Source organism: Hyla sarda, chromosome 12 (assembly GCF_029499605.1).
Source record: "Hyla sarda isolate aHylSar1 chromosome 12, aHylSar1.hap1, whole genome shotgun sequence".
NCBI classification, from domain to species: Eukaryota; Metazoa; Chordata; class Amphibia; order Anura; family Hylidae; genus Hyla; species Hyla sarda.
This window is the reverse complement of record NC_079200.1, coordinates 24,177,099-24,204,727: the sequence shown is the minus strand read 5'-3', so window position 1 is coordinate 24,204,727 and position 27,629 is coordinate 24,177,099. Positions and strand designations below refer to the sequence as shown.

At 43.0% G+C, this 27,629-nt stretch overlaps 1 protein-coding gene across 4 annotated transcripts; it reads right to left on the bottom strand.

The window, feature by feature from the left end:
• CCR7 (C-C motif chemokine receptor 7) lies at window positions 1-27,190 on the bottom strand. 4 transcript variants are annotated; one of them, XM_056548038.1, is made up of 5 exons: window positions 27,073-27,190; window positions 22,489-22,629; window positions 16,315-16,352; window positions 5,623-5,691; window positions 1-2,300 (listed from the first exon to the last, which is right to left on the bottom strand). In XM_056548038.1, exons 2-5 carry the CDS (start codon window positions 22,508-22,510, stop codon window positions 1,236-1,238), a joined length of 1,194 nt encoding a protein of 397 aa, XP_056404013.1. In that variant the 5' UTR covers window positions 22,511-22,629; window positions 27,073-27,190; the 3' UTR covers window positions 1-1,235. The 4 variants fall into 4 exon arrangements, with proteins under 4 accessions (XP_056404013.1, XP_056404014.1, XP_056404016.1 ...); XM_056548039.1 differs by lacking the exon at window positions 27,073-27,190 and adding an exon at window positions 22,924-22,947 and having other exon boundaries at window positions 22,489-22,622; XM_056548041.1 differs by lacking the exons at window positions 5,623-5,691; window positions 16,315-16,352; window positions 22,489-22,629; window positions 27,073-27,190 and adding an exon at window positions 5,170-5,251.
• Between the last annotated feature and the right edge of the window lie 439 nt (window positions 27,191-27,629).

Below are 27,629 nucleotides of genomic sequence, written 5' to 3'. Positions count from 1 at the left end.
CTTAGCCTAATACGGTCATTTTTAGGAGGTTCTTATTGGATTATCCAAGTATAGATAAACAGAGTTAAAGGGGTACTCCAGTGGAAAACAATTTTTTTTAAATAAACTTGTGCCAGAAAGTTAAACAGATTTATGAATTACTTCTATGTAAAAATGTTAATCCTTCCTGTACTTATCAGTTGCTGTATGCTCCACAGGAAGTTATTTTCTTTTTGAATTTCTTTTCTGTCTGACCACAGTGCTCTCCGCTTGAACTGAGCTGCAATGCCACGCACACCCTGAGAACAAGTGTGGTGCTGTTTTGACAAGAAATCAGCTCAGCTTTTCTAATCCTGGATAACCCCTAAGATAAGATGAAGTGAACGGATCCGAAAAAAGGGGGTTTCTACAATAACAAGCTTTGCCCTTCCACAGGGTAGGTGAGGAGTGTCTGATTGCTGGGTTCTCCACTGCTTGGACCTCCAAAATTAGAACTATGTCCCCATTTTGTTGGAGCGGTGATCAGACATGTATGCTGATCAGGGGTCCTGGGGGAAAAAAGTGCATGAACTCACCCAAGATTTCCACTGAAGGGCTGGGAACATTAGCAGGAACTCCATTCCCATGGGGGTATCATAACCTGTCTAGAAGAAAAGAGGAGATTGCTTTTTTTTGTGCCTTTTTAAAGAAAAATTAAAGAAGCGCTCTGATTGGTTGTTATTGGCTACTGCTCCACTTTTCCTTTTTGATAAAGCTCCCTCAAAAATTCTAAAAAATTCTGTAGAATAAAAAAATATTGGTTTATAACAGCGAAACTGATCTGACGCAGAAGCAGAGGTGTCCTTTTAGTTTAAACTGAGTCATATCAAGAAACCCAGGGAAATGTATCTTTTATTTTTTATTTTTTTTGGTCAAGAATGAATTCAGTCAGAAACTGATGAGATAAATATGTGATGAATGTCAATGGTTCCCTATGTGTCAAAGTGAAACTTGATATTGTTTCTGAGATTCTAGATAATGATTCCCTTTGTTGCTCAAAAAAGTTTGAAAGCAACGTTTGAAGTGCAAATTCCCCCGGTAGCTCTCCAGAAAACCACTTCTTTGGGAAGACCACCCATGATCTACACCAGATCCTCCTGGGAGGGATTTTTAGGTCCCTATTTATAGAGGTTACTCTTCATTGAAAAGGCCACCCCTTTGAAAGACCATTTCTGGGGTGTCACTGTATTTATTAAGAAAATGTTTGCACTGGAATATCAAGGAGAAAAGGTGGTGGTTGTCTCTGTGTCCATTGCAAAAGAGCTTCTCTTGCTCGGTTTAGCGGTAGACCATTGGGAAAACTTCTCATGACTTAAGCAGCCCAGATCCTTGAAGAATTTACACATGTCATTTCTGAACTTGACTCCGATGATAACGTAGAGGAAGGGGTTAAGGCAACAACGCAAGCATGCAAGGCTGTAGGTTACGTCATCAGCTATATCCAATTTTTTGCTCTCTGTACACACAGTGGTGTTCGAAAAGGTCTTTACCAACAGGACAGCATTGTATGGCAACTGGAAGACCACAAAAGCGATGACAATGATGATGATGACCTTAATGGCTTTGTACTTCTCGAAATTCCGTGCCCGAAGAAGAGTCCTGATGATCAAACTATAGCAAAGAGCCATGATGATGAAGGGTAGAAGGAATCCCATGACCATCTGGATGATCCTCAGTTTTGCGTTGAAACTCTGAAAGTCTGTGGAGAACATGGCGCACATGTCCTTTCCATCGTCATTCACGATACCACTATAGATCAACTCTGGTATGGACAAGGTGAAGGCCACGAACCAGATGCCGATACTGGAGATCTTGCTTATGAACACCGTCTTGGATCTGTGCCGGTGAGCAGAGGGGGCTTGGACTATTGCAAAGTATCTTTCAATGCTCACGCTCATGAGCAAGAACATCCCACTGATGAAGCTCATCTTGTACAGACAGTATATGACCTTACACATCCCGCTACCAAAAACCCAACTATAACTGATGCTCACTGCCCAAAAGGGAAGGGTAAAGAGGAAAACAACATCTGCGACAGCCAGGTTCAGCATGTAGAAGTCCGTTCCTGTCTTTAGTCTCTTGAAGTACAAGTATCGTAGCATCACTAGGCCATTTCCGGCTAATCCGATGAAGCAGATGATGATGTACATCGCTGGCAGGAAGTGGGACCGGAATACTCGAACATCATTTTTTACACAGTAATCTTGATACAAGCTGTTATCCAGTGTGCTGTAGTCTTCGTCTTTGTTACTGGCGGTAGAATTATCAATATCATCGAGTACCTGTGAAATGCAAATGAAGATGTTATGGATGGGGCCCATAGAAGCTTATGCAGTATTTATAACCTTGCGCAAAACATTACAGTTGAAGGGGTACTCCGCTGCTCAGCGTTTGGAACAAACTGTTCCAAACGCTAGAGCTTGCGCCGGGAGCTCGTGACGTCATAGCCCCGTGCCCTCATGGTGTTATGCCCCGCCCCCTCAATGCAAGTCTATGGGAGGGGGCGTGACAGCTGTCACGCCCCCTCCCATAGACTTGCATTGAGGGGGCGGGGTGTGACATAATGAGGGGGCGGGGCTGGGACGTTACGATCTCCCGGCTCCAGCTCTAGCGTTCGGAACAGTTTGTTCCAAATGCTGAGCAGCGGAGTACCCCTTTAATGGGCCTCATCGTGTGGCTGTCTGGAAAAAGCTGAGAGGGTTGTTGTATAGAGATTGATTGCCCTGGGACTTATGTTTACCCTGCACCTCCCTTTGTACCAATCTGAGCTGTAATGGATTTTACCGTCTATCCTGCCTCAGTAAAATCTTTTTCTGTAACCTTGTGCCAGAGTATTCATTGTCCCATGCCTGGCCAAGGAGAAGCTGGCTCAACCTTGGATGGTGTATAGGCTAACCATGCTCTGGCATCACGAAAAGGTTAATTTGCACATTACCATCACCCAACACCACAGATGTATATTTGGAACAATAGATAAGCAGTAATGTGACATTGACATAAAGCATCAGTTATCTGCAGACAGTGTATTTAATAGAGAAGTATTTGCATATCCTCTGAACTTGTATAAAGCCACATCCCGTCTCACCTACAGTGAAAGGAAAGGAAGCCACAGATTCACAATGAGAACGGCAAGATTATCTGCTGGAACAGGTGCAACCCAGCTACGTGCGAGCACTGACATAATCTTCTGAAAGGGTTGTATTATTGGGAGGACAAAAGGATTGTCCAGGGACCTCCACCACTCTTAGTCTGGTCCTGCTCTGAAATCAAGTGCAAGGACTAAAGGGGGAACGTACTTCTATTAGTCAGATATAATACTGGGGACTTTGTATGTGTCAGAGAAGCCTTAGGGCTCCCCCTTCAGTTACCAGGTCCTGGGTATGACAGCTTTAACCACTACTCCAACTGCAACCCTAGAGATGAGGGAACTTCCAGAAATTCGTTTCGACAGTCATTTCAGATCCATCCCTAGACTTGCAGGTCCAGTTGTAGATTGTCCGGTCCAGCGAGTGTAGTACATTGTGTGGGTCAGCACAGCATTGTCTATGATCTCCGAGGGCCATACAGGTGAAACTCGAAAAATTAGAATATTGTGCAAAAGTCCATTGTATTTCATTAATGCAACTTAAAAGGAAAAGAAGCATGAAGTGCTCCAAAATCTCCTGGTAGACGGATGCGTTGACCCTGGACTTCAAGGGGTACTTCGCCCCTAGGCATCTTATCCTCTATCCAAATGATAGGGGAAAAGATGTCTGATCGTGGGGGTCCCGCAGCTGGGACCCCCGCAATCTCTGTGCCGCACCCAGCATTTGTTTAGAACGCTGAGTGCAGGCGGCGGGGGTCGAGATGTCATGACCATGTCCCCTTGTAACGCCATACCACTCCCCCTCAATGCAACTCTAAGGGAGGGGGCGTGGAGGTCGCCATGCTCCCTCCCATTGACTTTCATTGAGGGGGCATAGTGTGATGTCACAAGGGGCGTGGTCGTGATGTCACAACCCCCACTGCCCGCTCCAAGCTTTCGGAAAGAAATGTTCCAAACGATGGGGCAGTGGAGAACCCCTTTAATGAAGCAAAGTGACCAACATCAGCAGATGACATGGTTCCCCAAATCATAGTAATTGGGGGGGGGGGGGGGGTCTTTGGGGTTTTCATGAGCTGTAAACCATAATCACCACAATTAGCGCTATTAATGATAGGGATACATAACTTTTCAATATCCCAAAGGAAACTGCTATGCAAAATTCTCACCTTAGCTAAAATGGCACTGGCTAAATATTGGAAAACAGAGAAAAAACCAGAGGCAGGCGAAGTATTCAATGCCATTAACCATACCTATCGCCTTAAAGAAATAATTGCAATAGGAGAAGGTTCCCCTAAAGCCTTTTAGAAATTATGGTCCCCTTGGATATGTTATAGTAAAAGAAGACACTACCCCCTACAAGAAATAGGGGTCTATTCACGTATATATTTGTGGTGAGAAAAAACGACTAAGGCTAGTCACTAGAATTAGTATAAAAGCACCATGCAACAGGAAAATAGGACAAAATGTAATTAAATGCGGATAGAAGTCATATTAAGCTTCTGGGGGGAGATTTATCAAAACCTGTGCAGAGGATGAGTGGTGCAGTTGCCCATAGCAACCAATCAGATTGCTTCTTTCATTTTCCACAGGCCTCTTTAGAGGCCTGTGGAAAATGAAAGAAGCAATCTGATTGGTTGCTATGGGCAACTGCACCACTCTTCCTCTGCACAGGTTTTGATAAATCTCCCCCCTGGAGTTTATATGTTTTGACAATTTAATGATTATTATTTGAATAAACATGCAAATAATATTTTATGTTATGTTTGGAAAATCAATTAAAAAAAAAATCTTTGAAAAAGAAAAAGAGAGAAAGTAAAGGAGCAGGGACTCCTGCCTTTGACAGGAGTCCCTGCCCCTATACTGGTTTGTCCAAAACAAATCCTCAAAAATTCAGATTGAGAGAAAAACTGACCAATTCACTCATCTCTAAGCAACAACACTGATATTCATCTATGTCTCCTCCTCCATCTTTAGGACACTGCCAACTTTCTAACATCCTAATTTCTTATGCAATATTTGGGCCCAAATAGCATTTCCCAAACTAGTCTCCATTGGGTATGCCTTACACCTGCTTCTTTCCTGCTGCAATAATATAAACATTGTGCTTGCTCTGATGTTGTCACGGTAATGCAAACAGATTTCTGTACATTGACGTCCAGTCATGTGACTTGCACTTATAAGAACAATGTAATGAGCTGCACTGTGGAAGCCTGTGGATTTTCGTGCTTTTTAAAAATTTTAAAAATTTTATATATCCTCTATAGGGGTGTAGCTATAGAGGTAGCAAAAGTAGCAGTTGCACCGGGGCCTGGCGCCTATGGGGGCCCCAAAGCACATCTTCCCCATTATTGCCGCATTGGTGGGAGGGGAGTCCAAATTGGCGGACAGCTATGATGAAATGTTGTCCAAGTTAGTCTGACATCCGCCTCGTCTCATTGGTTGATCTAGGTGTCCCTCCCCCATGGTTTACACTGCAGTCAATTTAAATTTATATCCAGTATAAGCACAAGCATACTCACAGGGGGGCCGGGGGTGATGCTGCTATCTTCAGTACTATTGAGCTCCATGTCTCCGTTGGTTGCTGCTACCTGTAAGAGGAATAAGTAATATTATACATATGTTCGAGAAAAGATTGTATAAGGGTACGTTTACGCGTACAGGATCTGATGCATACTTCTGTTGGATATTTTGTGCAGCTGATTTTGCTACCATCGACTTCAATGGGACAAAAATCAGCTTCAGAAAACATGCTGCTGGAGACGACGCCGGGAGCTCGTGACGCCATAGCCCCGCCACCTCATGCCATCCCGTCCCGCCCCATCAATGCAAGTCTATGGGAGGGGGCGTGGCGGCTGTCATGCCCCCTCCCATATACTTGCACTGAGCGGGTGCGGGGCGTGATGTCATGAGGGGGCGGGATTATGACATCACAAGCTCCCAGCGCCGTCTCCAGCGTCTGGAACAGTTGGTTCCAAACGCTGCGCAGCAGAGTACGCCTTTAAGGACCAGGCCCATTTTGACCTTAAGGACCAGAGCATATTTTGCACATCTGACCACTGTCACTTTAAGCATTAATAACTCTGGGATGCTTTTACTTATGAATTTGATTCCAAGACTGTTTTTTCATGACGTATTCTACCTTAACATAGTAGTAAATTTTCGTCGATACTCAGGTAACAAACTCAGTGTTTTGCAACCAATGTGCCTTCAGCTGTTGCAAAAGCTACAACTCTCAGCATACAGTGACAGCCAAAGGGCATGCTGGGACTTGTAGTTATGCAACAGCTGGAGGCACACTACTGCAACTCCCAGCATGCCCTTTGGTAGTTTGTGCATGCTGAGGGTTCTAGTTTTTCATAGAAAAAATGTGCCTCCAGCTGTTGCATAGCTACAACCCCCAGCATGCACAAACTATCAAAGGCCATTCTGGGAGTTGTAGTTGTGCCTTCTGCTGTTGCATAACAACAACTCCTGCTGCTGCTTCATTGGATCCTGCCTGCAGCCGCTGCCGCTGACTCGCTCCCGGGGCCCCGATCCCACCGCCGATGCCGGGGATCGGGGGCCCAAGCCTCAGGTGAGGACTCCCGGCACCCACTCTCGCCCTCCGGGACACCCCCACAGCAGGAGTTCTGATACCGTTACCGGCCGGCAAATCGCGACGATCGTGAGGTGACACGAGTGCTACCTCACTCCTGCTGCTAAAGGATTATAGGTGCTGTCTCGGACGGCACCTATCACCTTTCTTTTTTCGGGTTACCGGGGACCCAACTGACACGGAATCGCTGACATGGGGCGGTCTCAGTAACCCCCCAGGGGTTTGCACGGGGTGCCTGCTGAATGATTGCCTGTATTCCCGTGGGAATTCTGGTCCCCGACGCTCGCTAGGCGGGGACCGGAATTCCCACGGGCATACAGGTACGCCCTGTGTCCTTAACTACCAGGACGTCAGGGCATACCCGTACGTCCTATGTCCTTAAGGGGTTGAACTCCACTAGAATTTTCTTTTTTAAATCAGTGCCAGAAAAACAGATTTGTATAGTACTTCTATTTAAAAATCTCAATCCTTCCAGTGCTTATTAGCTGCTAAATGCTCCACAGGAAGTTCTTTTCTTTTAGAATTTCCTTTCTGTCTAGCCACAGTGCTCTCTGCTGACACCTTTGTCCATTTTAGCAACTGTCCAGAGCAGGATAGGTTTGCTATGGGGATTTGCTCCTACCCTAGACAGTTCCTAACACGGACAGATGTGTCAGCAGAGAGCACTGTGGACAGACAGAAAAGAAATCCAAAAAGAAAATAACTTCCTGTGAAGCATATAGCAGCTGACAAGTGCTGGAAGGATTAAGATTTTTAAATAGAAGTAATTCACAAACCTTTTTAACTTTCTGGCACCAATTGATTAAAAAAAAAAAGTTTTCCAGTGGAGTACCCCTTTAACACTTTATTTTATACACAATTTACTATGTTATTAGATCGTGCCAAATTGTAGTGTTGCAGTTGTAGTTTCAATTCCTCGTAAGTTGCCGTCAGTGAATGTGGGTGGGGATATTCAGCTTCATTACATATAGTTCCGATTATCAGTAAATTGAAACTTTAAGGTGTAGCTGTCAAAAAAAAAAAAAAGACGCTGGTTGCGCACATCTCCCGCTTACCCTTAAAGGGGTATTCCAGGAAAAAACTTTTTTTATATATATCAAGTGGCTCCAGAAAGTTAAACAGATTTGTTAATTAAACTTCTATTAAAAAACATTATTCCTTTCAGTACTTATGAGCTTCTGAAGTTAAGGTTGTTCTTTTCTGTCTAAGTGCTCTCTGATGACACGTGTCTCGGGAAACGCCCAGTTTAGAAGAGGTTTGCTATGGGATTTGCTTCTAAACTGGGCGTTTCCCGAGACAGGTGTCATCAGAGAGGATTTAGACAGAAAAGAACAACCTTAACTTCAGAAGCTCATAAGTACTGAAAGGATTAAGATTTTTTAATAGAAGTAATTTACAAATATGTTTAACTTTCTTGAGCCAGTTGATAGATAAAAAAAAGTTTTTTCCTGGAATATCCCTTTAATAATGGGTTGGGGTCAGACCCCGACTGATCAAAACTTTTGATATGTCTTTATGATTAAAATGAAAACTTCCAGTGTTGTTTACCAATACAGTGGTCAATGTGAAACGGGTCACATAGCTGCTGAGACCACACGACTGCCACTTCCTCCTTGGGAGAATTCCCTGCACATGATATTGGTGAGCCCAAGATGTCAGTGCTGAACTTTCTAAGATCCTCTTTATGATAAGTTGTCTTGAATTAGTGATTTTGTGGGGTTTCGTCTACTGATGGAAGGTTTGCCAGGTTCTAACAGTGGGTTTAAAGAGCTTATGGCTGGAATAAAAAGCTACTTTCATCCACAAACAGCACCACACCTGTCCAATGGTGTCAGTCTAAAGGTAGGCTGACCATATTTCCTTAACCTCTTAAGGACCATGCCCATTTTCACCTTAAGGACCAGAGCATTTTTTACACATCTGACCACTGTCACTTTAAAGGGGTTCTCCCTTGTTTATACTGCTTTTTGTTATTATGTTTGTGTGTTATGTGTGTATAAGTATGTGTTTTTTTATGTGTGTTGTGATTATGTATATATGTATTTTCTTACCTTTTGTGAAGATCCGGAAGCTGACCCCTTTTTCTTCCAGCGGCTTGCTGTGTAACCTCGGCCTCCGCCATGTTGTGTTCGGTAAGTGGGATGTCGGGGTGTGTGTTCTTGCTTCTGTCCTTCCTATCTTCTGACGTCCGAGGCGAATCTTTTCTTCCTTTTTCTTCCGTGGCTCAGCAACAAATCTGCGGCCTCTTCCGGCGCATGCGCAGGTAGTTTTTTTTTTTTTTTTTACCAATAAAGCTTTTTTTGTCTGATTGACAAACTGTCTGCGCTTGCGCAAAGCTAAGCTATTAGCGTAGACCTAACGTATGCTACGCTGTTAGCATAGCACTTGCGCACTCGCGCATGCGCAGACAGTTTGTCAATTAGACAAAAAAAACGTTCTTGGTAAAAAAAAAAAAAAAAACTACCTGCGCATGCGCCGGAAGAGGCCGCAGATTAGTCGCTGAGCCACGGAAGAAACAGGAAGAAAAGATTCGCCTCGGACGTCAGAAGATAGGAAGGACAGAAGCAAGAACACACACCCCGACATCCCACTTACCGAACACAACATGGCGGAGGCCGAGGTTACACAGCAAGCCACTGGAAGAAAAAGGGGCCAGCTTCCGGATGTTCACAAAAGGTAAGAAAATACATATATACATAATCACAACACACATAAAAAAAACACATACTTATACACACATAACACACAAACATAATAACAAAAAGCAGTATAAACAAGGGAGAACCCCTTTAAGCATTAAAAACTCTGGGATGCTTTTACTTATGAATTTGATTCCAAGATTGTTTTTTCATGACATATTCTACTTTAACATAGTGATCAATTTTTGTCGATACATGCATCATTTCTTGGAAAAAAAATTCAAAAATTTCATAAAAAATTTGAAAATTTAGCATTTTTTTTACTTTGAAGCTCTCTGCTCTCTGACATTCCAAATACATTTTATATTGATTCACATATACAATATGTCTACTTTATGTTTGAATCATAAAATTGACGTGTTTTTACTTTTGGAAGACATCAGAGGGCTTCAAAGTTCAGCAGCAATTTTAAAACTTTTCACGAAATTTTCAAAATCTGAATTTTTCAGGGATCAGTTCAGTTTTGAAGTGGATTTGAAGGGCCTTCACATTAGATATACCTCATAAATGACCCCATTTTAGGAACTGCACCCCTCAAAGTCTGAAAGTAAAATGACATTCAGAAAGTTTGTTAAAGGGGTACTCTTGTGGAAAACTTTTTTTTTTTTTTTTACATCAACTGGTGACAGAAAGTTAAACAGATTTGTGAATTACTTCTATTAAAAAATCTTAATCCTTCCAGTACATTTTATAGGCTGTATACTACAGAGGAAATGCTTTACTTTTTAAATTTCTCTGATGTCATGACCACAGTGCACAGTGCCATTTTAGGAACTGTCCAGAGTAGGAGAAAATTCCCATAGCAAACATATGCTGCTCTGGACAGTTCCTAAAATGGACAGCAGAGGTCAGCAGAGAGCACTGTGGTCATGACATCAGAGAAATCTAAAAAGTAAAGCATTTCCTCTGTAGTATACAGCCTATAAAAAGTACTGGAAGGATTAAGATTTTTTTATAGAAGTAATTTACAAATCTGTTTAACTTTCTGGCACCAGTTGACTTAAAACAAAAAAGTTTTCCACGGGAGTACCCCTTTAACCCTTTAGGTGTTTCACAGGAATAGCAGCAAAGTGAAGGAGAAAATTCTAAATCTTCATTTTTTACACTCGCATGTTCTTGTAGACCCAATTTTAGAATTTTTACAAGGGGTAATAAGAGAAAAAGACCCCCAAAATTTGTAACCCAATTTCTCTCGAGTAAGGAAATACCTCATATGTGGATGTAAAGTGCTCTGTGGGTGCACTAGAGGGCTCAGAAGGGAAGGAGCGATAGTGGGATTTTGGAGAGTGAATTTTGCTGAAATGGTTTTTAGGGGGCATGTCACATTGAGGAAACCCCTATGGTGCCAGAACAGCACAAAAATAAAAAATAAAATAAAAAACACACAAGGCATACTATTTTTGAAACTACACCCCTCAAGGCACGTAACAAGTGGTACAGTGAGCCTTATCACCCCACAGGTGTTTAATGAGACTTTTTAGTAAAATCTGATGTGTAAATGAAAAAAAAAATTTCACTAATGTGCAGTCCCCCCCCCCCCCCCACAAATTTACCATTTTTACAAAGGGTAATGGGAGAAAATGCCCCCAAAATTTGTAACCCCATTTCTTTGGAGTACTTAAAATGCTCTGCTGGCGAACTACAATGCTCAGAAGGAGTCACATTTGGCCTTTGGAAAGCAAATTGAGCTTAAATGGTTTTTGGGGGGCATATCACATTTTTGAAGCCCCTATGGTGCCAGAACAGCAAAAAAAACAAACACATGGCATACTATTTTGGAAACTACACCCCTGAAGGAACGTAACAAGGGGTACAATGAGCCTTAACACCCCGCAGGTGTTTGATGACTTTTTGTTAAAGTCGGATGTGTAAATGAAAATTTTTTTTTCACCAAAATGCTGATTTCCCCCCAAATTTTACATTTTTACAAGGGGTAATAGGAGAAAATTCCCCCCAAAATTTGTATCCCCATTTCTTCTGAGTATGGAAATACCCCAAAAGAGAAGGAGCGCCATTGGGCTTTTGGAGAAAGAATTTATTTGGAATGGAAGTCGCGGGCCATGTGCGTTTACAGGCCCCATGGTGCCAGAACAGTGGACCCCCCACATGTGACCCCCATTTTGGAAACTACACCCCTCATGGAATGTAATAAGTGGTGCAGTGAGCATTTACACCCCACTGGCGTTTCACAGATCTTTGGAACAGTGGGCTGTGCAAATGAAAAATTAAATTTTTTTCTTTTCACAGACCACTGTTCCAAAAATCTGTCAGACACCTGTGGGGTGTAAATACTCACTGTACCCCTTATTAAATTCTGTGAGGGGTGTAGATTACAAAATGGGGTCACATGTGGGGGGGGTCCATTGTTCTGGCACTATGGGGGCTTTGTAAACACACGTGGCCTTCAATTCCGGACAAATTTTCTCTCCAAAAGCCCAATGGCGCTCCTTCTATTCTGAGCATTGTAGTGTGCCCGCACTTTACATCCACATATGGGGTATGTTCTTACTCAGAAGAAAATGGTTACAAATTTTGGGGACTTTTTTCCTATTTTCCCTTGTGAAAATCAAAAATTTAGGGTAATACCAGCATTTTAGTAAAAAAAAAAAAAAGATTTTTACTTTCCCATCCAACCTTAACGAAAATTCGTCAAACACCTGTGGGGTGTTAAGGCTCACTGTACCCCTTGTTACGTTATGTGAGGGGTGTTGTTTCCAAAATGGGATCACACGTGGGTATTTTTTTTTTTTTCATTTATTTTAGAACCACTGTAAAATCAGCCACCCCTGTGCAAATCACCAATTTAGGCCTCAAATGTACATGGCGCTCTCACTCCTGAGCCTTGTTGTGCGTCCGCAGAGCATTTTACGCCCACATATGGGGTATTTCAGTACTCAGGAGAAATTGCGTTACAAATTTTGGGGGTCTTTTTTTTCCTTTTGTGAAAATTAAAAGTATGGGGCAACACCAGCATTTTAGTGTAAATTTTTTTTATTTTTTTACAGGCTGGTGTAGACCCCAACTTTTACTTTTTATAAGGGGTAAAAGGAGAAAAAGCCCTCCAAAATTTGTAATGCAATTGCTCCTGAGTACGGAAATACCCCATATGTGGCCCTTAACTGTTTCCCTGAAATACGACAGGGCTCCAAAGTGAGAGAGCGTCATGCGCATTTGAGGCCTAAATTAGGGATTGCATAAGGGTGGACATAGGGGTTTTCTACGCCAGTGATTCCCAAACAGGGTGCCTCCAGCTGTTGCTAAACTCCCAGCATGCCTGGACAGTCAGTGGCTGTCCGGAAATGCTTGGAGTTTTGCAACAGCTGGAGGTTGCATTTTGGAAACACTGCCGAACGATACATTTTTAATTTTTATTGGGGGGGCAGTGTAAGGGGGTGTATATGTAGTGTTTTACCCTTTATTTTGTATTAGTGTAGTGTAGTGTAGGGTTTTTAGGGTACATTCGCATGGGCGGGGGATTACAGTGAGTTTCCCACTAGTAATTTGTGCTGCGGCGCAGAGATTTGCCACAGCTCAAACTTGAGGCAGGAAACTCACTGTAAACCCACCCGTGTGAATGTACCCTGTACATTCACATAGGGTGCAAACCTCCAGCTGTTGCAAAACTACAACTCCCAGCATGCACTGACAAACCTTGAGTTAGGTTCTGTTACCTAACTCAGCATTTTCCAACCAGTGTACCTCCAGCTGTTGCAAAACTACCACTCCCAGCATGTACTGATCACCGAAGGGCACGCTGGGAGATGTAGTTATGCAGAAGCTGGAGGTACGCAACTACAACTCCCAACATGGTGAGACAGCATGCTGGGAGTTGTAGTTTTAAAAGATTTAGAGGGCCACAGTTTAGAAAACACTGCTCAGTGATCTCCAAACTGTGGCCCTCCAGATGTTGCAAAACTACAAATCCCAGCATGCCCAGACAGAAAGCTGCTGTTTGGGCATCCTGGGAGTTGTAGTTTTGCAACATCTGGAGGGCTACAGTTTAGAGAACACTGTATAGTGCTCTCCAAAGTGTAGCCCTCCAGATGTTGCTAGGCAACAACTCACCGACTTCTGTAGTCTGCACCAGAGAGCTGCACCTCATCGCCGCTGCCGCCGATCGCTGCCGGTAAGTGACTGCCGGTCACATTACAGTTCCTCTGTTCTGCCTATCGTGGGTGGGAAGAGCAGGGGTACCGAACTTTGACCCCCCCCCCCCCGCCCCTGATCTGCTATTGGTCGGTTGACTCTGACTGACCAATAGCAGGGATAGGAGTGGTAGCACCCCTGCCACCTCACTCCTATCCCTTCAGGGGGATCGTGGGTGTCTTGGACACCGGAGGTCACCAGAGACCCGTATGGCCCAGAATCGCAGCAGATTGCCGGTCTGAATTGACCAACGATTTGTGGCAATCGCCAAAATGAGGGGGTCTAAGGACCCCCCAGGGGTTTGCACAGGATTCCTGCTGAATGATTTCCCACCCGGTGAGCGGCGGGGACCGGAATTCCCATGGACCCTTAGTCCCTAAATGGTTAAAGGGGTACTCCGCCCATAGACATCTTATCGCGGGGGTCCCACAGCTGGGGATCCCCGCGATCTTCCTGCTGCACCTGTCGATCGTTTAGAGCATCGGGTGCAGCGCCGGAGGCTCGCAACCTCACGGCCACGCCGCCTCAATGCAAGTCCCCTTCCATAGACCTGCATTGAGGGGCCATGGCCATAACGTCACGAGCAGGGAGCAACCGTGACATCATGAGCCTCCGCCCTGCATCGCCAGTCATCCGGCACAGAGAGAAGTTCGCTCTGTGCACCCAATGTCTGGGGTGCTGCAGCCTAGATCACGGGGGTCCCCAGCGTTTTGACCCCCGCGATCAGACATCTCATCCCCCTATCCTTTGAATAGGGGATAAGATGTCTAGGAGCAGAGAACCCCTTTAAGACAAAAACAGGAAATTGGAATAGCAAAAACAGGACAGGGTTATATATAGTTGAAGGCCCCCTATACTGCCCCCATATATTGTTATAGGTCTGTGGTGGCAGAATACAGGAGTTGCACCCATACTGTGACCCCTGGGCCCCCTAACATCTGTCCCCTTGTATATTTATCTCTATGACTATGTTATGCAGTATATTGTACATATAATGTGTTATAGCTTTAAGACTTGTTGTCATGTGATTAACCTGATGTCATGTGATTGTAAACCAGTGAGGTATTAGTGACCATGTGACCTAAGGGTGACCTCCTAGTCTCCCCCATTTAAGCCCTGGGTGGAGCCTCTGTTCGCTCTCTTGTATGCTGAGTTGCAGTGAGGTAAAGTCCGCGGTGTGTCTGGAGTAGGACTAAAGTCAGTCCAGCAGCCACGGATCCACAAGTCCATTGCCCCACAGGTCAATTCAAAGCCTGGAAAGCTACAGAAGGGGTGAAGTCAGTCATAGTCTGTCATAGTCAAGTCAGTCCAAGTCATCCTGTCTTCAGTCAGCGTGGCCTGCATCCAAATTGTCCAAGTCCACTATTAGTCCCAGCAAATCCTAAGGTCTCTGAAGTCACTGGTCACCTCCATGGGCCTAGTCAAGCTGTATAGACTGTTACATCTGTCTGACTCAGTAAAGCTGCTGTTGTTCAGTAACTTGGCGTTCGAGTCATTATTTGCCCCCGTGCCTAGCCCCGGATTCAGCGGTATACCTTTGGGTGATGTAGAGGATAAACCACGCCCTGGCGTCACAAACACAAGGGGTTAATGCCATCTGCCCCTAGGGGCAGTAGGTGGCCCCCACAAACATACTACCCCCAGTAGCCCAGCTATACTGCCCCACTGCTTTAGTGCTCCACTGCTCCTACAATTCAGGGTCAGAACCTACTGCTATGGCTGGGCCATAGCAGGAAGTTTCCGGACAGGTGGAGCAGTGAACCACTGAAGTTGTGGCGGGTGGTAGTTTAGTTACTGTTCCGGTGCCCACTCTAGGGTCCACACAAGGGTCCAGGTTCTCACCCTTCTGATGTCCCCTGACATCCTCAGGGTGTGATGTCAGGGGTACCACTTGTCACAAGTGCCGGCAGCCACCTTAAGATCATGCAGCATAGGCCGTGGCCACTGTAAGAACAGTGACCAGCTGCTGCTGCGGCACGAAAACCACAAAAAGATCAATTTTGGCCCGTTTTGTTTAACGACACAGGACAAAACCAACATATTTAATAAAAAGATGGGGCTGTCATGAAAAAAAAAAAAAACAAATAGGACTCTCCCGTTCAAAATAGGTCATATGGTCAATCCATCCATGGGTAATATTTTTAAATGCAGCCTAATGCAATTAAAGTTAATGAGGCTGAGCTGTAATACCACACACAACCTGTGGACAGGCGTGGTGCTGCTTTTGGCAGATAGTCACGTCTAATCCTGGATAAACCCTTTAACCATTGATGGTTTGAACTTTGGATTGCCAGTTTGTTCCATGAGGGTCTAATCTTGTTCCCTGATCATACTGGCTCATTGGCTTGACCCCAGGGGCACCGACCTGCAGTACCAGGCACAACCACACTGTATTCACAATGAAGGAAACATGGCCCTCATCTCTACATTGGCAGTTGTGGACACCAGTATATAGATCCTATGTGGTTGGAGGGGTATATATCTGCTGGGCGTAGTCCCAGGTACAGTTATACGCGCTGTGTGGGTGAAGTGTTTTTTTCTGGAAGCTGCCTTTGTAGTTGAGATCTTTTGGCAGAAGAAGCCGAGATAGAAAACGATACAAACACCTTGTGGTTAGAGGGATAGGTAGAAAGTAACGAGAGCAGTTGTTGGTAGGGAGGGGTTCATGCAGACAAAACCGCAGCAACCAAATCAATGAGGCGATGTGCCCCCATACAAAAATATGGCTACACGGCACCTGGTTCTCACGACATTGCCTGTAGTGCACTTACCTGAAGGATGGTCAGGACCAGAACCACGAGCAGGAATTCTACAAATGGGAAAAGAAAGAATTAAAAAAAAAAAAAACTCCACATATCGTCTCATTTAAAGGGGTCCTCATGAAAAGCACTTTATGCTGGTTTTACATCTGCGTTGTAAACTTGAAGTAGGAATGAGGATTTGCTGTTTCAGCAAAGGCTGTAGTTACTATATAGTGGCATTATTCTGTGACTGTATGGTTGTTTTATTCATTCATTAAATAGTAGTATTATTCCGTGACTATATGGTTGTTTTATTCATTCATTAAATAGTAGTATTATTCCGTGACTATATGGTTGTTTTATTCATTCATTAAATAGTAGTATTATTCCGTGACTATATGGTTGTTTTATTCATTCATTAAATAGTAGTATTATTCCGTGACTATATGGTTGTTTTATTCCTTCATTATGGTAGTATTATTCCGTGACTATATGGTTGTTTTATTCCTTCATTATGGTAGTATTATTCCGTGACTATATGGTTGTTTTATTCCTTCATTATGGTAGTATTATTCCGTGACTATATGGTTGTTTTATTAATTCATTATAGTAGTATTATTCCGTGACTATATGGTTGTTTTATTCATTCATTAAATAGTAGTATTATTCCGTGACTATATGGTTGTTTTATTCATTCATTATAGTAGTATTATTCCGTGACTATATGGTTGTTTTATTAATTCACTATAGTAGTATTATTCCGTGACTATATGGTTGTTTTATTAATTCATTATAGTAGTATTATTCCGTGACTGTATGGTTGTTTTATTCAGTCATTATATAGTAGTATTATTCAGTGACTATATGGTTGTTTTATTCATTCATTATGGTAGTATTATTCTGTGACTGTAAGGTTGTTTTATTAATTCACTATATAGTAGTATTTATTATTCAGTGACTGTATGGTTGTGTTATTCATTCATTAAATAGTATTATTATTCTGTGACTATATGGTTGTTTTATTAATTCACCATATAGTAGTATTATTCAGTGACTGTATGGCTTTCATATTTATTCACTATAAAGTGGTATTATTCTTTGACTTTATGGCTGTCATATGTATTCACTATATGGTAATATTATTTTTTGACTGTATGGCTGTCATATCTATTCACCATATGGTGGCATTATTCTTTGACTGTATGGCTGTCATATCTATTCACCATATGGTGGTATTATTCTTTGACTGTATGGCTGTCATTTATATTCACTATATGGTAGTATTATTCAGTCACTATCTAATGGTCTTATCCAGTGACTACTGGTATTTTTCAGTTACTGTATGGCAGTATTATTCAAATACTGTATGGTGGTATTATTTTGTCACCGCTCGGTATTATTATGTATACGCTGTGTGGTGGTGTTATTCAGCCACTTTATAGGGTAACTGGACTAAACTAGATTAAAAAAAAAAAAGAGGAGAACAGTATAATAGCTATAAAAAAAATTCAGATAGTAAACAAGCTGCAAAGTGTAACCAGAGCCTTAGGAGCCTTAGGTTACCCCAGCTACATGGCAAATTCAGCAGCGACATGGGTGGTAAAAGATTCTAGTGTCACAATCTCAACTATCAACAGTGAATGTTTTTCACTAGTGTTTCACCCCTTTGGATAGGGGATAAGGTGTCTAGAGGCAGAGTACCTCTTTAATGGGATTGTAAGAACCACAAGTGAAATCAAATACAATTAGTTCCCGCCCACAACAATGTTATATATGAAAACTGGATGCATTGAGACAAGACATATGAGGCACTGATCCCATTTGAGTTAACTCAAGTTCAAATCCTTAAAGGGATCCTGTGCCCTTAAAAATGCTGTTCAATCTATCAGCACCATGTTATAGAGCAGGAAGAGATGAGCAGATTGATGTATAGTTTTGTGGGAAAAGATTCAGTCTTTCTTGTATTTCTTGATGTAAGCCACTGTTTAAGACCACCTACTGGGCTCCTAAGCTAAAAATGAGCGTCAATTACATGAATGTTCTACTGAATCTTTTCCCACAAAACTATATATTAATCTGCTCGGCTCCTCCTGCTCTATAATATTCTGCTGATAGGTGACACAGCATTTTGGTGGTGACAGGTTCCCTTTAACCACAAGCAGCATGAAATACTTGACCAGATTCAAGAACTACATTGTACACTTAGGCTTTATTAAAGGGGTACTCCAGCGTTTAGATATCTTATCCCCTATCCAAAGGATAGGGGATGAGATGCCTGATTGCGGGGGTCCCGCTGCTGGGGACCCCCGTGATCTTGCATGCCACACCACGTTTAAAATCAGTCCGATTACTGTCGAACACGGGGCCGGAGCATTGTGATGTCAAGGCTACGCCCCATGTGACGTCCCCCTCAATGCAAGCCAATGGGAGGGGGGCATGGCAGCTGTCACGCCCCCTCCCATTGGCTTGCATTGAGGGGGCGGAGCGTGATGTCACACAGGGGCGGAGTCGTGACGTCACAATGTCCTGGCCCCGTGATCGCCAGTAATCAGACCCAGAGCGAACACGCTCCGGGGACTGATTTTAAACGGGGTGCGGCGTGCAAGATCACGGGGGTCCCCAACGGCGGGACCCCCGCGATCAGGCATCTTATCCCCTATCCTTTGGACAGGGGATAAGATGTCTAAGCGCCGGAGTACCCCTTTAAGAGCTAAACACAAGGACACATTTCTACTCTAGCTTTTCTCCACCTGGCTTGGATGACAGGTCACTCCTTATTTTCCTATATTTAATGGAGTTTCCTGTGACTAAAATATTATTGGTGTATCTTCAGGATAGGCCATCAGTACAGATCAATAGGGCAGAAAGGACATTCACTCAGCATTTAAATGCATAAAATTAAAAAGTTATGGATAAAGTAAATATACGTGAGAATTATACCACACACATAATGACCTCACGGAATACCACATCACCGTTATATGGTATTGTATATTACCGCAGCCTGTTTTAAATATTGGGTGAAGAAGCTCTAGTGACTCTTCACTTGTTGTCGGATAGACTGGTTACAAGTCAGCGGTGTCGCTTGCTGAGATACCTGCAGTAAAACTTCTGACCATAAACCAACTTCCTCACTTTCATTTTTCAGAATGTCAATTTTTTCCATTTAGCAAACACTCTCGACGAGGAGTTGTCAAGTGAGAAATAAAGACTTTTTGTTATCTAAAGAACTGTAAAAAGTCCCTTTTAGCCTAATAGAAGTCATCATCTACGTTTTGTTTAAGGTGACAGTACAGTAACAAGTAAAATGAAGAAAAAGGATATATATATATATCTATATATATATATATATATATATGTCAACGAATAGGCAACAGCACTCCCGTATAGTGCAAATAAAATGGTCCTTTATTCACAACAACGTGGTGGCAACGTTTCAGCCGAAACGTTGCCACCACGTTGTTGTGAATAAAGGACCATTTTATTTGCACTATACGGGAGTGCTGTTGCCTATTCGTTGACTGTTGGGAAGGATCTGTTACCAAGATTTTATGCAACTGTTTGCACCCCATCATCTACTCACGGCTATATAGGAGTGCTGCTCTCTTGGGATTTTGTTATATATATATACATACAGTGGTCCCTCAACATACGATGGTAATCCGTTCCAAACGACCCATCGTTTGTCGAATCCATCGTATGTTGAGGGATTCGTGCAATGTAAAGTATAGGAAGTTGTACTCACCTGTCCCGATCCAGACAGCATCCTCACCGCTCCCGATGCTGTCCCAGGGACTCCCGATGCTGTCCCGCTGCTCCGGTTTCTTCTTCGGGATCCTCCGGCTTCTTCCGCATCTTCCCCAGGGTCCGGGCCTCGCTTTGTGGTGACGTTATTACGTAGCAGCGCGGGCACGGTGTGCGTAGCGTCGTAATAATGACGCCGGAAAGCGAGGCCCAGAACCTGGAGGAGATGCAAAAGACGCTGGAGGATCCCAAAGTGGACCCGGAGCAGCGGGGATAGGTAAATGAACCTGTCTGGGATGCTTAAACTGCTATCCGACAGCAGCTTAAGCATTTTGCGCTGTCAGATAGCAGTTAATGCGATGGCCCCGACATAAAAAAGCATCGTATGTCGATTTGATCATATGTCGGGGCCATCGCATGTCGGGGGGTTACTGTATGTATATTTTAAGGGAAAATATATCATTTCCTACATTTGTGCGAAAAACATTAGGATATTATTTTTTGCTGGTAATTTAAAGGAGTTATCCAGGAATAGAAAAACAGATCTAATGTCTTTAAAAAAAATAAAATAAAATAAAAACAGCTCCATGTCTGTCCCCAGGTTGTGTGTGGTATTACAACTTGGCTCCTTTCACTTCAATAGAACTGAACTGCAGAACCACACCCAACCTGGAGACAGACAGGGAGCCGTTTTTGAAATAAATTAGCTGTATTTTTCTATTCCTGGATAACCCCTTTAAGTTCTTTCTTATGTCTATATATGGGTTGACAGTGGCCAAACATTACACGTTGTCAATTGGTTTCAAATATCCGAAGAAGATTTGGCAAGATGTTGTCCACCGAGGGCATATATATATACTATGGAGTCAGCCCATGCAGCTGGTGTAAGGTACATAGAGTCCTACCAGGTCTTGTCTCTACTTTAAAATATGGTGAGAACCTGAGTAATGTTACAAAAAAAAGGTGGAAAATATACGGTACCAGTACCTGAACCAAGAAAAAAGAATCTTGGCATGGACCTCCTGTGGTGGGTTATAAGGAGTGGGGTGGTGGACCTGACTTTTTTCTTTGCCATAAGCCCCCTATGTACTCTACCATCCTTATGGTCACTCGAAAGTCAGCCGGATCTTCTGCCTATTCTCTACATTCAAAGAGTAGGGTCCCGCATGTCGTATTTTGTTTATTGTGAAGCAAATACGACACGCGTTACTCCACCCAAAAACTTCCTATGGCTCGTATCACATGGAAGATTATTTTGGCAGGAGAATGGGAACCAAGATCCCCCCAACTCTGGTCCCGGGAGGCACAGCTTGAAGATCATGGGCGCCAATGCAAAATGTGTAAGAATCCAACCTCCCAAAAACATACGTGTGTCATATACAATGGTGTTGTCTTATTATTTGGTTGAGGAGCTCCTAGGGTCTCTAAGACACCAGAGCAACCTCAACCTCTGCACCCCATATACTGATACACCTTTATGTCCCAGTCTTCATTAGATGACATTACCCCTAACCTAGACTATCCATAACTGGGCACATCAACACATAAAATCCCTTTTTTTTTTTTACTGAACCGATGCCATCTTCTAGACCCATTCCAAATTTAAGCGGTACTCCGGTGGAAAAAAATTTTTTTTAAATAACTGGTGCCAAAAAGTTATTCAGATTTGTAAATTACGTCTATTGAAAAATCTTAATTCTTCCAGTACTTATCAGCTGCTGTATGCTCCAGAGAAAGTTATTTTGAATTTCCTTTCTGTCTGACCACAGTGCTCTCTGCTGACACCTCTGTCCATGTCAGGAAATGTCTGGAGCAGGAGCAAATCCTCATAGCAAACCTCTCCTGCTCTGGACAGTTCATGACATGGACAGAGGTGTCAGCAGAGAGCACTGTGGTCAGACTGAAAATAACTACACAACCCTACTCAGGAGCATGCATCAGCTGATAAGTACGGGAAGGATTAATATTTTTAAATAGAAGTCATTTTCAAATCTGTTTATTTTTCTGGCACCGGTTGATTTGAAAAAATAAAATAATAATAATAATAAAAATTGTTTTCCACTGGAGTACCCCTAAAATAATTTAACAATTCTAAAAGTCATGTCTGAGTTTAGAGCAGTGGTGTCAAAATGTGGCCCTCCAGATGTTGCAAAACTTCAACTCCCAGCAAGCTGGGAGTTGAAGTTTTGCAACATCTGGAGGGCCACAGTTTGAGATCCCTGGTTTAGAGAATCTTAATAATATCCCAATGGAAAAATAATAATCATTGTGCACATTCATCAATAATGTAATATGACAAGACTATTGTATCAAATATAACGGCAAAACTTTGGCATCAAAATACTAGAAATTAGGAAGTCAACTGGGTATCACATTATCTGTATTATGTACTAAAAAAAACCCCTCCGTAAATCAGTGCCCGCAGCATCGCATTGTCTCTGCCATCGGGTCTCTACTCACCACTTCCTTGCAGCTGCAGCATGGTGTAAGGTGACTGAACTTCTCACTGTGCGCGACACCAGATCCTGTCTGAGCTACAGAATCAATGAACGTCCGTCCACCCTGTATGTGCCATAGAGAACCTCCCCTTCTTCCTGAATACTAGCACAATGCATACGGTAGAGATGGCATAAAAGATACATCACTATACAAATTGTGCACTGGTGGATTATAGGTTCAAATGTTGTAATACAGTAGAATCGCCCAATAGCCGACACTCACGGGGAATAAAAAAAAGTGTCCGCTATTGAGACATGTCCCCTATTGGGGAAAAAGACTCAAAAATCTTTCTAAATGACCAAATACTGTCCTGTACTCACTCCAGAGTGTATATACCTATAAAACATGATAACATGGAATATTACAGTAGAATCTTCCAGTGTCGTTTAATCTCACCTTTTCATCCCCCTGTACCATTTCATCCCTCTTGATCCTTCCAATGCGACTTAATTCCTCCCCCTTGAGCCACTTTATTCCCCCCTGTGCCATATCACCACCCCTTACCCCCTGCGCCACATCATTTCCTCTTCACCCACCCTGTGCCATTTTATACCCTCTGTACAAATGTATCACCCCTTCTTTATCACCCCCTGTGTCCCCCCCTTTATCCCCCATGCCATTTCATCCCCTTCTCTGCCACTTCATTTCCCCTTTATCTCCTTGTACCAGTGTATTCCCCCTGTGCCAAATCATTCTCCCCTTACTCATTGTGCCACATCACTTTTCCCCTTCCCTCCTCCCCCTGTTGTTCTTCTTGCCTGGCCAGCAGGCTCAGGTGCAGGGGCATTTGACGTTCCCCTAACGTCCTCTGTGCTGCGTACTGAGAGGCTGAGAGCAGCGGCGGCTCCTGGTGTCACTCCTCAGTGCTCGCAGCCGCCGTTGCTGCTCTCAGTAAGCGCAGAGGTATTGGCTGTACCCCCCTGATGGTGGCCCTGTGTACAAGGTAGGGCTGGCACAAGAGCCTGGTTGTCCCCTATTGGGTGTGTTTTGTCTCCTATTGGGTGTGTTTTGCCCCCTCTCTGCTTGGGAATAAAAAACTGTCCAATTGGGAAGTTTCCTCTATTGGGAGGTGTCCGCTAAGGGAGATTTTACTGTAATTGGAAACCAAATAAACCTAAACTAGTGGGTGCCACCAGTGTATCTCACTGTTCCTAAGCCAAGCAGTGGGAATTTAGTCAGTTTTCCTCAATTCATGGGGGAATTGGGGGGGAAGTTGGATTCCTGTAATGGTTCCCTGACAGTTTTCAATTGTATGTGCATCCTTAGGACACACACATAATTGAATTATCAGTGGCCGGTGGTGTACTGGGGTCTTAGAGTGCATTCACACCACGTTTTTGCTATACGGCAGCCGGATCTGGTGGAAGAACTTAAAAACTGTCCGCTGCTGTATCCCTCCGGACCCGCAGCACACCCCGTTTATGTGATTGCGGCCGAAGGAGTCAGCACGTGACTTCGGTTGGCTAATTTTTGAACTGTTAGTTTTACTGCCAGATTAAAAACCGTGGCTGACCACAGTTTTCAGTCCGGCAAGAAAACCGAAATATTCAGTCTGAAATAAAATAAAGCCGACCAAGTAACTTGCTGACTCTGTTCAGCTTATTCAAATAAGGGCGTTGCGGTGCGGGTCCGGCGGCGATATGGCAGCTGCCTGTTTTTAAATTCCAGCTGCCGTATAGCAAAAATGTGGTGTGAATGCACCCTTAGGCTCCCAACGCGACACTTCCTTCAGGATGTATTCCTATCTAGGTGCCATGTCTGGCTACCTAAGGCCAGATCGGCACCTAGTGGATTGCACGAGAGCGGACACGGGACAGGTAAGCATCTTTGCTACAGTGGGGGCACAGTATCTAATTCATTCATTTATGGTGGTACAGTGTATAATTTATATATGGGGCACAGTATATTAATTAATATATAGAGACACAGAGTACAATTCATATATGGGACACAATATCTAATTACTTCATTTATTCAGGCACAGTATATGATTCCTAAATTGGCCAAAGTGTATTAATTCATATATGGGCTTCAGTTTATAAATTGATAGGGCACAGTATACAATTCATATATGGAGGCACAATCTATAAGTCATATATAGGGAACAGTATATCATTTATATATGGGGCACAGTCTATAATTTATATATGGGGCACAGTATATAATTTATATATGGGGCACAGTCTATAATTCATATATGGAGGCAAAATCTATAAGTCATATATAGGGAACAGTATATAATTTATATATGGGGCACAGTGTATAATTTATATATGGAGGCACAGTATATAATTCAGATATGGAGGCACAGTCTATAATTTATATATGGGGCACAGTCTATAATTTATATATGGGGAACAGTCTATAATTTATATATGGGGCACAGTATATAATTTATATATGGGGCACAGTCTATAATTCATATATGGGCACAGTATTTTATTTATATATGGAGGCAAAATCTATAAGTCATATATAGGGAACAGTATATAATTTATATATGGGGCACAGTGTATAATTTATATATGGAGGCACAGTATATATAATTCAGATATGGAGGCACAGTATATAATTTATATATGGGGCACAGTCTATAATTTATATATGGGGCACAGTATATAATTTATATATGGGGCACAGTCTATAATTTATATATGGGGCACAGTATATAATTTATATATGGGGCACAGTCTATAATTCATATATGGGCACAGTATTTTATTCATATATGGAGGCAAAATCTATAAGTCATATATAGGGAACAGTATATAATATCTATATGGGGCACAGTCTATAATTTATAAATGGGACACAGTCTATTATTCATATATGGGCCACAGCATATTAATTAATATATGGGGCACAGTGTATAATTAACCGTATATCTGGGGCACAGGATTTATTTACTTCATACTTCACAGGATTTATTTACTTCATTTTTGGAGGCAGAGTATCTAATTGTTTCATTTATGGGGACACAGTCTATAATTTACACATGGAGGCACAGTCTATAATTCATATATGGGCACAGTATTTTATTCATATATGGAGGCAAAATCTATAAGTCATATATAGGGAACAGTATATAATTTATATATGGGGCACAGTGTACAATTTATATATGGAGGCACAGTATATAATTCAGATATGGAGGCACAGTATATAATTTATATATGGGGCACAGTCTATAATTTATCTATGGGGCACAGTGTATAATTTATATATGGGGCACAGTCTATAATTTATATATGGGGCACAGTATATAATTCATATATGGAGCACAGTATATAATTCATACATGAGGCACAGTATATAATTCATATATGAGGCACAGTGTATAATTCAGATATGGAGGCACAGTATATAATTCATATATGGGGCACAGTATATAATTAATTTGCAGGGCACAGTATCGATATACTTAATTTATGTAGACACAGAATATAACTCATATATGGGGAACAGTATCTAATTACTTTATGGGGGCATGGCAGGGCTCAGGTCCTGCAGGAATGCGTGGGAACCAAGTTCTTACACTTTTTCCACAGCAGGAACACCGTTCCCATTAGCAGGAGTTCTGCAGCATACCATTACCAGTGCTTATATCATACTGAGAGAAGTCGTTTCACATGGAGAGTACTTCTTGAAGGGGTACTCCGCTGCTCAGCATTTGGAACAAACGTCACGCCCCCTCCCATAGACTTGCATTGAGGGGGTTGGGCGTCACATCATGAGGGGCGGGACTATGATGTCACGAGCTCCCGGCATCCACTCCAGCGTTCGGAACAGTTCCAAATGCTGAGCAGCGGAGTACCCCTTTAAGCACTTAGCTCTTACTTTGCAATTAGTGTATTTGATTAAAACAGTAGAAATAATTTTACACCGCGGGCATCCATCATGCCAAGTAGAGAACCTTTTAAAATTGAAATCCCACCTCTGAAGTAAATACCTTACATCACAGACCCTCCAAAGCTATGATCTTACAATGTACAATGAATGCTTGGCCAATCTTAAAGGGGTACTCCGCCCCTAGACATCTTATCCACTATCCAAAGGATAGGGGATAAGATGTCTGATCGCGGGGGTCCCACCACTGGGGACCCCCTGCAATCTCGGCTGCGGCACCCCAAACATCCGGTTCACGGAGTGAACTTCGCTCTGTGCCGGATGGCTGGCAATGCGGGGTGGAGGTCCGTGATGTCATGGCCACACACCCTCAATGCAAGTCTATGGGAGGGGGCGTGACGCCCCCTCCCATAGACTTGCATTGAGGGGGCGTGGCCGTGAAGTCACAAGTGGGACGCGGCCGTGATGTCACAAGCCTCCGGTGCTGCACCCGACGCTCTAAACAAAGGCCGGGTGCAGCTGGGGGATCGAGGGGGGTCCCTCTGCTGGGATAGGGGATAGGATGTCTAGGGGCTGAGTACCCCTTTAACATTCATATGTGGGGACTGGGAGCATTCAAGAGAATTTGCTGTCAGTCAAACAAACCCATATATATGGGAACCTTTACACCCAAGAAATAGTAAACAGAAGGTCCCATACCTCCGGAATGTACAGTAGACAATGGGAATCCAGTGCATGGACCTTTTTGGGTATGCTTTGCCGTCTTTCATGTAGGAAGAATCAAAACCTTTACCAGCACCCAGATAGGGCTAAGTTCACACTGCAGTTTGCAAACGTCCCATTCAGGTTCTGTTCGGCTCCTTTTTTTTTTTTTCGCAGGACGGACCCTGAAACAAGTCGGAGCCCAAGGATCTGGTAGCTCACCCAAGAAAAAAAATTGTGAATGCAAACTCCAGTCAATTTTGACAGAATTGCTGACGAAGCTCCATATAGTGAGAGTCCTAAGGTATAAAATGAAGTAAAAAGTTCTTGCCTCATCTGAAAAACATGAAGCTAAATCTTAAAAATGCGAAAAATGCGGCCTAAGGAGTTCCAAGCCGTACTGATCGAATTATGACAATAGGACGGGGCTGGGCTATGTGGGCACAATACATACATGTATAATGGCGACGCGGCCTTATGCTCTACCCCATAACTATGCCATGGTTAGAGGAATTAGGAATTGTTCCCCTTTTTAAGGAATCCTATAGAAGAAC

Coding starts and splice junctions, on each gene's coding strand:
- CCR7 (XM_056548038.1), bottom strand. CDS start 22,510: ATGCTGCAGCTGCAAGGAAGTG. Junction 16,353..22,488: donor GCTGCAGCTGCAAGGAAGTG/GTGAGTAGAGAC, acceptor TCCCATTTGTAG/AATTCCTGCTCGTGGTTCTG. Junction 2,301..5,622: donor GCATCACCCCCGGCCCCCCT/GTGAGTATGCTT, acceptor TGCATTTCACAG/GTACTCGATGATATTGATAA.